The following is a 15,023-nucleotide window of genomic DNA, read 5'->3' as shown; positions in this document are numbered from 1 at the left end:
TACAGCAAAAAAAAAAAAAAAAGAAAAAAAGAAAAAAAAGAAATAATTGTCTCAGGACACACCTGAGAAGGTTTAGATAACTATTATGTTAATTGGACTGTTATTTCTTCTGAGCCTTCTTAGTTTAGCACCTGTTTGATATGGATAGCTACTTCTCAGTGTCTAAGTGGTACTATTTCCAGGATGACTTTTTTTAAAATTTTTTATTTTATTTATTTATTTTTGACTGTGTTGGGTCTTCATTGCTACGTGTGGCCTTTTCTTTAGTTGTGGCGCACAGGGGCTACTCTTCCTTGCGGTGTGCGGGCTTCTCATTGCAGTGGCTTCTCTTGTTGCGGAGCGGAGCACAGGCTTTAGGCGCACGGGCTCAGTAGTTGTGGCTCGCAGGCTCTAGAGAGCAGGCTCAGTAGTTGTGGAGCACGGGCTTAGTTGCTCCCGCAGCATGTGGGATCTTCCCGGACCAGGGCTCGAACCCGTGTCCCCTGCATTGGCAGGTGGATTCTTAACCACTGTGTCACCAGTGAAGTCCCTCCAGGATGACTTTTGATGGGTGATCTTTACAGCCTTGAGTAATTCATTTATCTTCCTCCTCTTTTATTTTACTATGTTTTATATTTTCAAAAACTCTATTTTAAAAAACTTTTAATCGAAATACATCATGTGTTCAGCTTGGTGAATTTTCATAAACTGACCATACCTCTGTGAACATACCTGTATAACCAGCACACGGTCAGCATCTCAGAAGCCCCCCTCATGTTTTCTTCTGTTTACTACCCACTACCCCCAAGGGTAACCACCATCCTGACATAAAGCATAGCTTGATTTTACTTATTCTTGAACTTTATTTAAATGGGAAAAAAAACATTTACTCTTTAGCATCTAACTTCTTTCACTCAGCCTTACATTAGTGAGATTCATCCTTATTTTTGTTCTTTGTTCTAGATTATTCATTTTCATTGTCGTATACTATTCCATTGTGTGAATATATCACAGTGTATTTACCTTTTCATTGCTCATGGACATTTTATCTTTTCTAGTTTTGGCTATTATGAATAGTATTGCTATGAACATATAAATGCATTTATATGGGGTATATAGCTAATACATGAACTGTTAGGTCATATTGTCAGCTTTAGTATATACTGCCAGTTTTTGAAAATAGTTGTGCCAGTTTGCATCCCCGTCGGCAGTGTGTGAGAGTTTGGGTTGCCCTGTGACTTCTCTGTCACTGGTGTTTTTTATTCTTTTCATTTTAACCATTCTGGTTGGTATCTCAGAAGACCTCCTGTGGCAAAAATCAGCTGTGAATTTGGAGCATCTTGGGGCTTTAACCTGTCAAACCAAGCCCATGCACCCACCAGAGCCTCGTTTGTTTCTCTTCCCTTAGTAGAGTCCTTCTTCTTGGGTCAAGTATGATCTTTAGTCTGCACCCAGAATTGGCAGATACCTCCAGAGAAGAGAATAGGTGATGATCATCCACTCACCTCAGAGGGCTCTCCCCTCTGGAATTCCAGTTTATCCACTCCTCATTGCTTCCACAACTCTCCAACATCTATGAAAATGTGATTTTTAAATTTTTTGTGGCTTTTTCTAGTTATTGAAGCTGAATCAGGTTGCCACGACCTATTATATCCTATGCAGAAGTGGAAGTTGTCAGTAGATTCTTGGGATTTTCTGTGTGCCCAGCAATGTCACCTGTGAGTAATGTTAGTTTTTTTCCCCCTTCTTTTCTCATCTTTTTTTTTTTTCTTGCATTATCAGACTGGTCATAATTACCAGTACAGTGTTTAATAGAAGAGGTGATAGTGGCATCTTTTTTGTAGGGATGGAGAATGAATGCATTATTTTATCATTGTGTATGACAATTGCCGTGGTTTTTGTAGTTTTTTCTAGATGAAGGAATTCTATTTCTAGTTTGCTGACATTTTTTTAAAGACATGAATGGTTATTGAATTTTTTTTTTTTTTTTTTTTTTTGCGATATGTGGGCCTCTCACTGTCGTGGCCTTTCCCGTTGCCGGACGCGCAAGCTCAGCGCCCATGGCCCACGGGCCCAGCCGCTCTGCGGCATGTGGGATCCTCCCGGACCAGGGCACGAACCCGTATCCCCTGCACCGGCAGGCGGACTCTCAACCACTGCGCCACCAGGGAGGCCCGGTTATTGAATTTAAATACTTCTTCTGCACGTACCAAGATGATTATGTGTCTTTCTTTCCCCTATTCCTGTGGCTTAATGTATGCTTCTGAAAAATCACATATAATCTTACCATGTCTACTGTAATATTATTTTCATATTCCCTTTCATCCATGAGACAGTTCTGTACAGAGAGACAATTCTCTCTTTAAACCTGCTGTACATTTAAACCTACCATACATTTTCCTTTTTATTTTTTATTAGCGAAATATATAATATAGTTCTCAGCCCAGGGACTACTTTGGCAGATTGGAAATATTCTTCCGGGCTCCTACCACTACCTCTCTCTATTTTATATAGGGAGGAATGAGTGAAAAACTGAAAAGTCTAAATCCTGTTCCCAACTTTTCGCGACAAATGTTCTCAACACCTTGGGTCTAACTCCTACTGATCTCCACAGGTCTTTTTTTTTTTTTTTGCGATACGCGGGCCTCTCACTGCTGTGGCCTCTCCCACCGCGGGGCACAGGCTCCGGACGCGCAGGCCCAGCGGCCATGGCTCACGCGGCACGTGGGATCCTCCCAGACCGGGGCACGAACCCGTGTCCCCTGCATCGGCAGGCGGACTCTCAACTACTGCGCCACCGGGGAAGCCCCTATTTTAATTTTTATTTCCTTGTTTTTATTATTTGGGATTGTAAGGGAGGAGAATGGGGTCAGGGAAGGGCTGAGGGGGTGATAACAGGGAGCCCGGGAAGAAAGCCATATGTGATTTCCTTAAGTATCACCTTCTGCTCCTCCCCTTCCCATGCTTCCTCATTATAGTCCCAGCTTTGCCACAAATTAATTGTGTGAATGACCTTGGACAAGTCACTTAATCACTGAGCTTTTGTTTCCTTATCTGGGATTGAGGAGAATGGCCATGAACAGCTGCTGTGACCTGCCACTTACGGAGAATGGAAAGATTCAATGAGCAGTTTATAAAGCATATGACACTTTTAAAATGCGAGCGGTTTTTTAAAAAAATATCTTTATTGGAATATAATTGCTTTACAATGTTTTGTTAGTTTCTGCTGTACAGCAAAGTGAATCAGCTATACGTATACACATATCCCCATATCCCCTCCATGAGTGGTTGTTAGGATTAGTTTTCTACAGTAGCATCTATCGCAACATTTTCTAACAGCCTGAAAGTTACCTGTGGAAGAAGGATGCTTGTGAAACACCCTCAGCCCCCAAACTACAACTGTAAGAAACCTGTAGTTAACTGTGGCAAGAGGTATAAAATGGAGGTTTTGTTAATTTGTTTAAACCTTCATAAAGTCTCTATAAATTGTTCAGAGCTAAGCTTGTCACTTTTGGAATGAACAACCATTGATATGTATGTACCAAAGCTAAAACAAAATTTGCAAAAGCTCTTTTCTCTAAAATGATACTGCTGTAGGGTTCCTTTAAATTAAAATAACCCTTGTTCATTTAAGGGTTTGTTTTTTCATTGTAAACTCCTTTCCAGAGGGCACAGAGTTAGAACAGCTGACATGCTGCCTGGAACAAAGACAGAGCATCACATCGTGGGAAAGTAAGACTTAATTGACAGGATTTTAGTTTATACCCACCTTTATGATCTATCTGGTGCATGAAGTGAGATACACTGGTCCTGTAAGTGAAGAACCATGGGGTAGATCAGGGGACCGGTACCAGTCCAAGGCCTGTTAGGACCCAGGCCGCACAGCAGGAGGTGAGCAGCGGGACAGCAAACAAAGCTTCATCTGCCGCTCCCCATCGCTTGAATTACCGCCTGAACCATTCCTACCCCCACAACCCCCACCCCCGTCTGTAGAAAATTGTTTTCCACGAAACTGGTCCTTGGTGCCAAAAAGGTTGGGGACCACTGGGGTAGATGGTTCCCTGAGACATGTTACTTTTTAGGTCAAGTAACATGAATAGTATTGGGGAATATGTGGTCTTATAGTGAGACATCCAAGGGCTCATATCACCACTATTCTGTTTTACTCACCTCTGCCTTGTACAGGGAAGAAAGGGTGTTTGTGGAGTGGTTCTGATTTGAGGCGTTTTCTCTCTGGGTACCTCCTCCACATTCAGGAGTGCCATAGGTAAGCTTCACTTCTGCCTATGGTTTTGGTAGTGGACGGATGGATTCCACAGAAGGGAGGTTTTGATTTATAATTTGACTATTAGCCCAATCATTTGCCTGTTCAGGTTTATAGGTCATCCATTTAGAAATTAGAAATGGATCAGGTCTAACTTTAAATATGTCTCGGGCTGTGGGGGTGGGTAGGGAGCGAACAGCAGAGTAAACTTGCTCAATCTTCTATTAAATCAGCTGTGAAACACTTAGAGACTTGAGAAAAAAGACTGTAAAGGGTCATCTGAATAAAAGATTATTTGCGTAAAAGTTTTTCTCTTGGTACAGGAATTTATAATTGATCTATTTGGGAATTTGTTTTTGCAGACCTGCAATTTAGGCCTAGATAAAAGTCCATGATCTTTCAGTGGAAGTTCTGATTGTAGTTCTGTTAACATCAAGCTCTTGTTTTTCCGCTGAATGCCTCACATGTTTTTCTTCACCACCATTCTTTTGCTCAGGTCTCCCCTTCCTTTTATTTGGCATGCTTCTACTAACCTACTCTCTTTCCTGTCTCCCCTCCTGGACTGAGTTAGATGCCCCTTTTATTACTCCCATAGTTCCCTGGGGATAACTTTGTCACCACACTTAAAAAATAATATCTTGTTTTCATCTCTGTCATAAGTCTGGGTTCCTTCAGAGCAAGGGCTCTGGTGTATTCATCTTTGTAGCCAACATATATGGTGTGGTGTCTGGACCTTAACTGTTTGTTTGGATATCAGGGTGCTTAGGTGGACAGGACTGGGAGTTAAGAGCTAAGTCCTAATTGTAACTTTCTGCTGTATAATCTTGGACAAGTGCTCCTCAGTTTTCTTACAAGTAAGATGAGGGGACTAGCTCACCTGGGGATCTTGTTAAAACTGCAGATTCTGGCTTAGTAGGTCTCTAGTGGTTTCTGATATTTTGCATTTTAAACAAGCTTACAAGAAGAGCTAGTGCTGCCAGTTCAAGAACTACAAAAGACTAGATAACATCTAATGGCCTTTCCAGCTTTTACCTTCTGTGATTTTAGTCACTGTTTTAAATTATGAACAAAATTACAAGATATGCTGTAATTGCTAAACATCTCTCCAGTTTATCAGAATGTGAAACACTGACAATTCTGTGCCTTATTATGAAGTTGTATGATAATGTCCCTGTATTACTTCCAAGATTTTGACTTCGACAGGTTAAAAATACCAAATAGATGTCCAGAAAAGCATTTGAGTTAGCACTAGCTTGTCATCTAAAAGTCACTAGTTGCTTGCTTGCTCTTTGGTGCATATTGGAGAACATTTGCAATAAATAAAATGCTAATGAGGGAGCTGAGATGGGTAGACATGTGATCTCATCAGTATAAATTCAGACAGGCAAGCTGTTGAGAAATTCATCATCATCAGAGGAGTTCCTGATCATTTCCTTCAGTTCTCCAGAAGGTGAGAATCAAATAGTCATATGACATATTGATAGATATGCTGTAGGTAAAGGCAGACTGTACCTATTGAATATGGATTGCTGGGGATGGGTCTTGTTTGAAAACGTCTCTGCTGTTTCTTTTAGCTTTTACTTCCTCAGGAAGTCACGATATTTGATTTGGGAGCATTGCCAGCTTAGAAATTTATAGCTGCCCTTGATCTGGTGTACAGATGTCTAAAAGTAGTTGGGTTAATTTTTATGTTTGATTCATAGAAAAAAAATCCATCTCTTTACTCTTAACCACACCAGGAATATTAAACAGACATAGCTTCAATGTCCACACAAGTTATATACATGCCTGTGATGGACTGTGATCATTTATTTTCCTCTAAGCAAATGAAAATCTGGACAAGGGAAATTAAACCCTGAAAAAAGTACAGAATGTAGCATATAGTTGAGGGTGGTTATCTTAATTATAATGAAATTTTCACCTCCCACAGAGTAAGACAGTTTGTCCTACCAAAGTGAGCTGTATTTAATTTCCTGACTATGGTTGTGGATTGAACAGAAGTTTTAGAGCGTGCTTCATCATCATCATCATCATCATCATCATCGCATTTTAATCATTTGTAACCCTTGGTTCCCCTAGATCAAACTAGCTGGGACAAACAGTAGAGGGATTTGGGTATAAGCAATGGCAATGGAACCAAAACAAATAGCCTTTGGTTTTTGCTCCCACTTAGTGGAATCCATCACGAGAATTCCAACCTTCTCCCTCCGGGTAGAGCCTTACAGGAGGGAGCTTAGGCGTGCTCTGTGGTGCACATGGAGCTTTTTTTACTGTTGCCTTTTTAAAAAAATAATAAATTTATTTATTTATTTTTGTCTGTGTTGGGTCTTCGTTGCTACACGTGGGCTTTCTCTAGTTCCGGCGAGCAGGGGTTACTCTTCGTTGTGGTGCATGGGCTTCTCATTGCGGTGGCTTCTCGTTGCAGAGCACGGGCTCTAGGCGCGCGGGCTTCGGTAGCTGTGGCACGTGGGCTTAGCAGTTGTGGCTTGTGGGCTCTAGAGCACAGGCTCAGTAGTTGTGGCGCGTGGACTTAGTTGCTCCAAGGCATGTGGGATCTTCCTGGACTAGGGCTCAAACCCGTGTCCCCTGTATTGGGAGGCGGATTGTTAACCACTGTGCCACCAGGGAAGGCCCTAATGTTGCCTTTTAATGCTGTCATTCTTGCTGGGGGTCTTAATGGAGGCTACCTAGTGGCTTATTTAATCTTAACCTTGCTGTTAGGTTGGAACTCATTTTTAAAATAGTAATGTATGTTGAACCCAAATTAAAGTTTTTGAAGCCAGCTGTGTATCAAAGGCATTTGCTGCAGTCCAGACAGGTTGTCTTTTGGGAAATACCTTAACCAGGATTATTATTGTTGTGACCTTCTTTAGAGGCTTAGACAGACCATTTTTTATTACCCTGAGAATTTTTTTTAACAACAGAACACTATTTAAAGACTTTCCACTTAGACATTTTAATTTGTCTTTGATATTGAACTTAAGTAGCTTATAGCTAATGAAATAGAAAGGAGTTCTTAATAATAATAATGCCTTTTCACTTTCAAATTGCTTTTGAATTGTCCATGGTGGCCTTATAGCTCCAAAATGTTAGTATTATATTTTATGCTTTATTTTTAAAGAAATTAGGTTTTACTCTAAAGAGGGCAAGATTATTAATACTATAAAGTACTATGTGTTTTTTAAAAAAATAAGTATTACACATTTAGTATGACCTATAGTGTTGATATCCAGAATTCCAAATACTCTCCTCAAAAGAAGATCTAGGGGACATATTTTTTTATAATTTTTATTTTATATTGGAGTATAGTTGATTTACAATGTTGTGTTAGTTTCAGGTATACAGCAAAGTGATTCAGTTATACATATACATATATCTATTCTTCTTCAGATTCTTTTCCTGTATAGGTTATTACAAAACACTGAGTATAGGTCCCTGTGCTATATAGTAGGTTAGGGGACATTCTTAATAAGAGTGAACCTCTTTAGTTAATCAGTTGTTACCCAGAAGACTAGTTACAGATGATTTCATAGAGAAAGATATTCTGATAGAAGCAAACTGGATTTTTCCCTCTCTTAAAATCTCCAGAGACTTTTTTTTTTAAACATAGGCACATTCCAGTACCAATTTTTATAATTAATTAATTTTTGGCTGCGTTGGGTCTTCGTTGCTGTGTGCGGACTTTCTTTAGTTGCAGCGAGCAGGGGCTACTCTTCGTTGCGGTGTGCGGGCTTCTCATTGCAGTGTCTTCTCTTGTTGTGGAGCACGGGCTCTAGGCATGTAGGCTCAGTAGCTGTGGCTCGTGGGCTCTAGGGTGCAGGCTCAGTAGTTGTGGCGCATGGGCTTAGTTGCTCCTTGGCATGTGGGATCTTCCCGGACCGGGGCGTGAACTCGTGTCCCCTTCATTGGCAGGCTGATTCTTAACCACTGCGCCACCAGGGAAGTCCCAATCTCCAGAGATTTTAACACAGAAAAATAAAAATTTTATCTGATTTACCATGAAATCTGGATTTACCATGAAATCTGGATGTCTGTCAGTCTTTAAAGAGCAGTTAGATCCACTTCTTTTGTGTTCCAGGTAAAAAGCAGATGTGTTAGCACAGGCTTATTTTTTTTTCTCTGTAGTTTCGGATAAGTTTTTGGCTTTACCCAATTAGTATGTTGACCTACTAATAATAGCAGGTTCAGTTTTTGTCTCTTAAGCCGTCCCCAACATAGACAAAAATAGCGTTTGCTCTTAGTCTCAAAAACATACATACTGCAGATCTGGGAAATCCCTTCACTGCGCTCATACCAACTTACGGGTGCAGTGAAGGGATGGGTCCCTTCCCATCAGTGTAACTCCAGCCTTCCTAGAGAAGAAAGGAGAGGACTATCAGAGGAAGTGAAGTCCTTTGTAAGAGAAATTATCAAGCATCTCTGTTAAGATCGTTGGACTGTTCCTACTCAGACATTCAACTCTTCACCAGATTACAAAAGTTTCTTGGGGTCCTTCCAACTTTTTGTTTGTTTGTTTTTACGTGTTTGCTTTTGCTGCCTTCGTAGGACAGCCCAGGTCTCTTATTTTTATTAGGACTTCACAGGATTTTTCTTCAATGGTGTTGTTTCCTAGGTTTTGAGCATGTGAATATCAGACCCATCAGGTCCAGATCTGCCTTATCTCTGAATATCATAAGTTTGAGCAGTGTTTTGGCTAACCCAATAATAATACTTTCACAACTTCTCACCTCCCTTACTCTAGTAGATACCTCTGAAATATGTGGGAAAGCAGTTATTGATCATTGAAAGCAGTTATTGATCATTGAAAACTCTTCTAAGCCAAAAACTTATCCGAAACTACAGAGAAAAAAAATAAGCCTGTGCTAACACATCTGCTTTTTACCTGGAACACAAAAGAAGTGGATCTAACTGCTCTTTAAAGACTGACAGACATCCAGATTTCATGGTAAATCCAGATTTAATGGTAATCTGAAATATGTGGGAAAGCAGTTATTGATCATTGAAAACTCTTCTAGTCAGCACACTGACCAACTCATGGCCCAACCAGTCCTGTTGCAAATTCCCATCAATGTGTTCTCCTAGGTACAAATATGGCTCCACAGAAACAATATTGTTATCATTCTGTGAAAGAATGATGGTTAAGAGGGAGGAGAGGAATGATTTTACGCTATAGATAGGCTATAAAAAGTTTCCTCTAGAGTCTGGGTCAAAATGGTGGAGTAGGAAGATCCTGAGCTCACCTACTCCCCTGGACACACCAAATCTACAACTACATATAGACAACTGTCTCTGAGAATGACCTGAGGACTAGTAAAACAGATTTTCAGATTTGTTATATATGAACCTCATGGTAACCATAAACAAAAACCTATAACAGATACACAAAAAATAAAGAGAAAGGAATACAAACATAGCACTAAAGAAAGTCATCAGAGCACAGGGGAAGGAACAAGAGAATAAGAAAGGAACAGAGAAGAATTGTAAAAACAACCATAAAACAATTAACAAAATAGCAATAGGTATATCCCTGTAGGTAATTAAATGTAAATGAACTAAATGCTCCAATCAAAAGACATAGGGTGCCTGAATGGATTAAAAAAAGACCCATTTATATGCTGCCTGTAAGAGACTCACTTCAGATTTAAAGATACACACAGACTGAAAGTGAAGGGATAGAAAAAGGTATTTTATGCAAATAGAAATGAAAGGAAAGCTGGGTTAGCAATATTTACATCAGACAAAATAGACTTTGAAACAAAGACTGTCACGGAAGACACAAAAAGGCATTATGTAATGATAAAGGGATCAATCCAACAAGAAGATAATAACACTTGTAAATGTGCACCCAACTCAGGAGCACCTAAATACATAAACTAAATATTAATAGATGTAAAGTGAGATATTGACAGTAATACAATAATAGTAGGGGACTTTAAAGCCTCACTTACATCAATGGATAGATCATTCAGAGAGAAAATCAATAAGGAAACATTGACCTTAAATGACACATTATATCAAGTGGACTCAATAGATATCTACAGAACATTTCACCCAAAACTAGCAGAATATACCTTCTTTTCCAGTGCACATGGAACATTCTCCCAGATAGATCACATCTGAGCCACAAAACAAGTCTCAGAAAATTTAAGAACACTGAAATTATATTAAATAAGCATCTTTTTGGACCACAATGGTATGAAAATAGAAATCAGTTACAAGAAAAATGGAAAAAACACAAACACATGGAGGCTAAACAACATGATGCTAAGCAACCAGTGGGCCAGTGAAGAAAGCAAAGAGGAAATCACAAAATACCTTGAGACAAATGAAAATGGAAATACAATGTTCCAAAATCAGTGGAACACAGCAAAAGCAGTTTCAAGAAAGAAGTTTATAGCGATCCAGGCCTACCTCAGGAAACAATCTCAAATAAATAATCTAACCTTACACCTAAAGGAACTAGAAAAAGAAGAACAAATAGAGCCCAAAGTTAGTAGAAGGAAGGAAATAAAAAATATCAGAGCAGAAATAAATGAAATAGAGACTAAAAAACAATAGAAAATACAATGAAACTAAAAGCTGATTCTTTGAAGAGATAAACAAAATTGATAAACCTTTAGCCAAACTCATAAAGAGAGGACCCAAATAAATAAAAACAAATGAAAGAGAAGTTACAACTGATACCACAGAAATGCAAAGGATCATAAGAGTCTGTGATGAACAATTACTTGCCAAAAATTTGGACAACCTAGAAGAAATGGATAAATTCCTAGAAACCTACAATCTTCTGAGACTGAATCACAAAGAAACAGAAAATCTGGACAGACAGATCACTAGTAATGAAATTGAATCAGTAATCAAAAAGTTCCAAACAAAAGTTCAGAACCACACAGTTTCACAGGTGAACTCTACCAAACATTTTAAAAAGAATATCAATCTGTCTTTCTCAAACCATCCTAAAAATTAGAGAGGAAAAGGAACACTTCAAAAATCATTCTACAAGGGCAGTGTTACCCTGATACCAAAACCAGATACAGACACTATAAAAAAAAAAAGAAAATCACATGACAGTGTTCCTGATGAACAAAGATGCAAAAATCCTCAGCAAAACATTAGGAAACCAAATTCAACAATACATTAAAAGGGTCTTATACCACAATGAAGTGGGATTTGTTCCAGCAATTCAAGGATGGTTCCACATCTGCAAATCAATCAACATGAAACATCATATTAACAAAACGAAGGATAAAAATCATATGATCATCCCAACAGATGCAGAAATAGCATTTGACAAAATTCAACATCGATTTATGAAAAAAACTGTCAGGGGCTTCCCTGATGGTGCAGTGGTTGAGAGTCTGCCTGCCGATGCAGGGGGCGCAGGTTCGTGCCCCGGTCCAGGAGGATCCTGCATGCCACGGAGTGGCTGCTGAGCCTGTGCATCCGGAGCGTGTGCTCCGCAACAGGAGAGGCCACAACAGTGAGAGGCCCGCGTACAGCAAAAAAAAAAAAAAGAAAAAGAAAAAAACTGTCAACAAAGTGAGTATAGAAGGAATATAACCTCAACATAATAAAGGCCATATATGACAGACTCACAACTAACAAAATACTCAATGGTGAAAAGCCGAACGTTCCTCTAAGATCAGGAACAGGACAAGAATGCCCACCCTCACCACTTTTATTCAACATAGTAATGGATTACTATTTTCAGATGACATGCTACTGTATATAGAAAACCTTAAAGACTCCTCCAAAATAACTATTAGAACTAATAAATGAATTCAGTGAATCTGTGGGATTCAAAATCAGTATACAGAAATCTGTTGTGTTTCTTTATAATAACAGACTTTCAGAAGGAGAAATGAAGGAAATAATCCCATTTACATTTGCATCAAAAAGAATAAAATACCTAGGAAGAAATTTAATCAAGGAGGTGAAAGACCTGAACTCTGAAAACTATAAGACATTGATGAAAGAAATTGAAGATGACACAAATAAATGGAAAGATTATATTATGCTCATGGATAGGAGAATTAATATTGGTAAAATGTACACATTACCCAAAGCAATCTACAGATTCAGTGCAATCCCTATGAAAATACTAATGACAGTTTTCACAGAATGGAACAAATAATCCTAAAATTCATATGGAACTGCAAAAGACCCTTAATAACCAAAGTAGTATTAAGAAAGAAAAACAAAGTTGGAGTTATCATGCTTCCTGATTTCAAACTATACTAGAAAGCTATAGTAATCAAAACTATATGGCACAAAAACAGATGCATAGATCAATGGGACAGAATAGAGAGCCTAGAAATAAACCCACTCACATGTGGGTCAATTAATTTACAACAGAGGAGCCAAGACCATACATTAGGGAAAAGACATTCTCATCAGCAAGTGATGCTGGGAAAACTGAATCATTTTCCTATACCATATACAAAAATAAACTCAAAATGGATTAAAGACTTAAATGTAAGGCCTGAAACCATAAAAATCCTAGAAGAAAACATACGCAGTATGCTCTTTGACATCGTTCTTAGCAATATTTTTTTCGATGTATCTCCTCAGGCAAAAATAAACAAATGGGACTACATCAAACTAAAAAGCTGTTGCACAGCTAAGGAAACCATCAACAGAATGAAAAGACAATCTACTGAATGGTAGAAGATATTTGCAAATGATATATCTGATAAAGGGTTAATACCCAGAATATATAGAGAACTCACACAACTCAATATCAAAAACAATCTGATTTAAAAAATGGGCATTTAAAAAATGAATATACGTTTATCTATGGAAGACATACACGTGGCCAGCAGACGCATGAATAGATGCTCAACATCACTACATCAGGGAAATGGAAATCAAAACCACCCCACAACTGTCAGAATGGCTGTCATCAACAAGACAACAATTAAGAACCATTGTTACTTTAAATTAAAAAAAAAACAACCAATTTGAACATGATTTTTTCTGTATTGAAAGCTTGAATTATTCGTTTTATATTTGGATCCTTCTGAATCTTAGTGTAACTTTTGGAATATGAATTTATAATTGAATATTGAGATGTGAAGCCGTGAAATCAGAAATATTAACAAATCAATGTAAGCAAGAAGTGCCAATTGCCAATCATCACAAGACAGGTACAAAGACATGTGAAAAAAGAAAAAAAGACAACAAATTAAGTGTTGACAAGGACATGGAGAAAAGGGAACCCTTGTGCACTATTGGTGGACTTCATGCAATGCACCAATTGTATGAAGTTTCCTCAAAAAATTAAAAATAAGACTACCATACAATCCAGCAATCCCACTTCTGGGTATTCATCCAGAAAGTATGAGAACACTAATTTGAAAAACACAGGCAGACCTTTGTTCATTGCAGCATTATTTATAGTAGCCAAGATATGGATGAATGGCAAATAGCAAGATTTCATTATTTTCCGTAAAGATTCTCGTGTGTGTGTGTGTGTGTGTGTGTGTGTGTGTGTGTGTGTGTGTGTGTCTGTGGGTCTGTGTCTGTGTGTCTGTGTACCATACCTCACACACACACATATATACACACACAGGAATATTACTCAGTCATGAAAATAATGAAATCTTGCCATTTGGAACAGCATGGATGGACCTAGAGGGGTATTATGCTAAGTGAAATAAGTCAGACAGAGACAAATACCGTATGATTTCACTTATATGTGGAATCTAAAAAATGAAATAAGTGAACAAACAAAACAGAAACAGACTCATAGATACAGAGGAAAAATTGTTGGTTGCTAGAGGGGAGGATGGGGGTGGTTGGGCAAAATAGGTGAAGGTGATTAAGAGGTATGAATTTCCAGTTATAAAATAAATAAGTCGGGGCTTCCCTGGTGGCACAGTGGTTGAGGGTCCGCCTGCCGATGCAGGGGACGTGGGTTCGCGCCCCGGTCCGGGAGGATCCCATGTGCTGCGGAGCGGCTGGGCCCGTGAGCCATGGCCGCTGAGCCTGCGCGTCTGGAGCCTGAGCTCTGCAACGGAAGAGGCCACAACAGTGAGAGGCCCGCGTACTGCAAAAAAAAAACAAACAAAAAAAAATAAATAAGTCAATGGGGATGTAGGGAATATAGTCAATAATATTTTAAGAACTTTGTATGGTGACAGATGGTTACTAGACTTATTGTGGTGATCAGTTTGTGATGAATCACTGTGCTGTACACCTGAAACTAATACTGTATGTCAGTTGTACTTCATTGTACACATTTTTTTAATCTGATGATATATTATATGGTTTTGCTTGTTACTCTTTGTTCATTAAAAGAAAAAAGCACAATCCAACAATTAATAATTTACTTCTTTTCAGTTTCCAAAAAAAGACTTACAGCAAAATGAATAATCCAGCTATCAAGAGAGTAGGAAATCATATCATCAAATCTCCTGAAGACAAGCGAGAATACCGTGGACTAGAGCTGGCCAATGGGATCAAAGTACTTCTCATCAGTGATCCCACAACGGATAAATCATCAGCAGCACTTGATGTACACATAGGTACAGTTTAAAATTATGAATTAAGTTTTTTTCAGTTTCATTGACCTAATGTTGACAATTATTAGAACTCTCCATATTTGTGCAGATGGAGACCTGGTAGTTACCAGTTCGATGTACCTTACTTTGTACAGTAGTCCTGTACAGCTGTTGGTAATCTACAGTTGTCTAAGTTAAATCGCCTTACATTTACCAAAAGTATCTTGTTAGGTTCCTAGCTAAGGTGACCTAGCAGCAAGGAAATTCATTCCCATCCT

The 15,023-nt window shown here is 38.8% G+C and overlaps 1 protein-coding gene across 2 annotated transcripts in view; it reads left to right on the top strand.

The window, feature by feature from the left end:
- The window catches only part of IDE (insulin degrading enzyme), a 121,000-nt gene that overhangs the window by 23,751 nt on the left and 82,226 nt on the right, over nt 1–15,023 (top strand). For both annotated transcript variants that reach the window (XM_007471559.1, XM_007471560.1), the window contains exon 2: nt 14,585–14,769. In XM_007471559.1, coding sequence (XP_007471621.1) covers nt 14,585–14,769 — 185 coding nt within the window. The remainder of the gene's footprint in view (nt 1–14,584; nt 14,770–15,023) is intronic.

Source organism: Lipotes vexillifer, unplaced genomic scaffold, assembly GCF_000442215.2.
Source record: "Lipotes vexillifer unplaced genomic scaffold, Lipotes_vexillifer_v1.1 scaffold325, whole genome shotgun sequence".
Classification (NCBI taxonomy): Eukaryota; Metazoa; Chordata; class Mammalia; order Artiodactyla; family Lipotidae; genus Lipotes; species Lipotes vexillifer.
The sequence above is the reverse complement of the archived record's forward strand: the minus strand, read 5'-3'. Positions and strand labels throughout refer to the sequence as shown.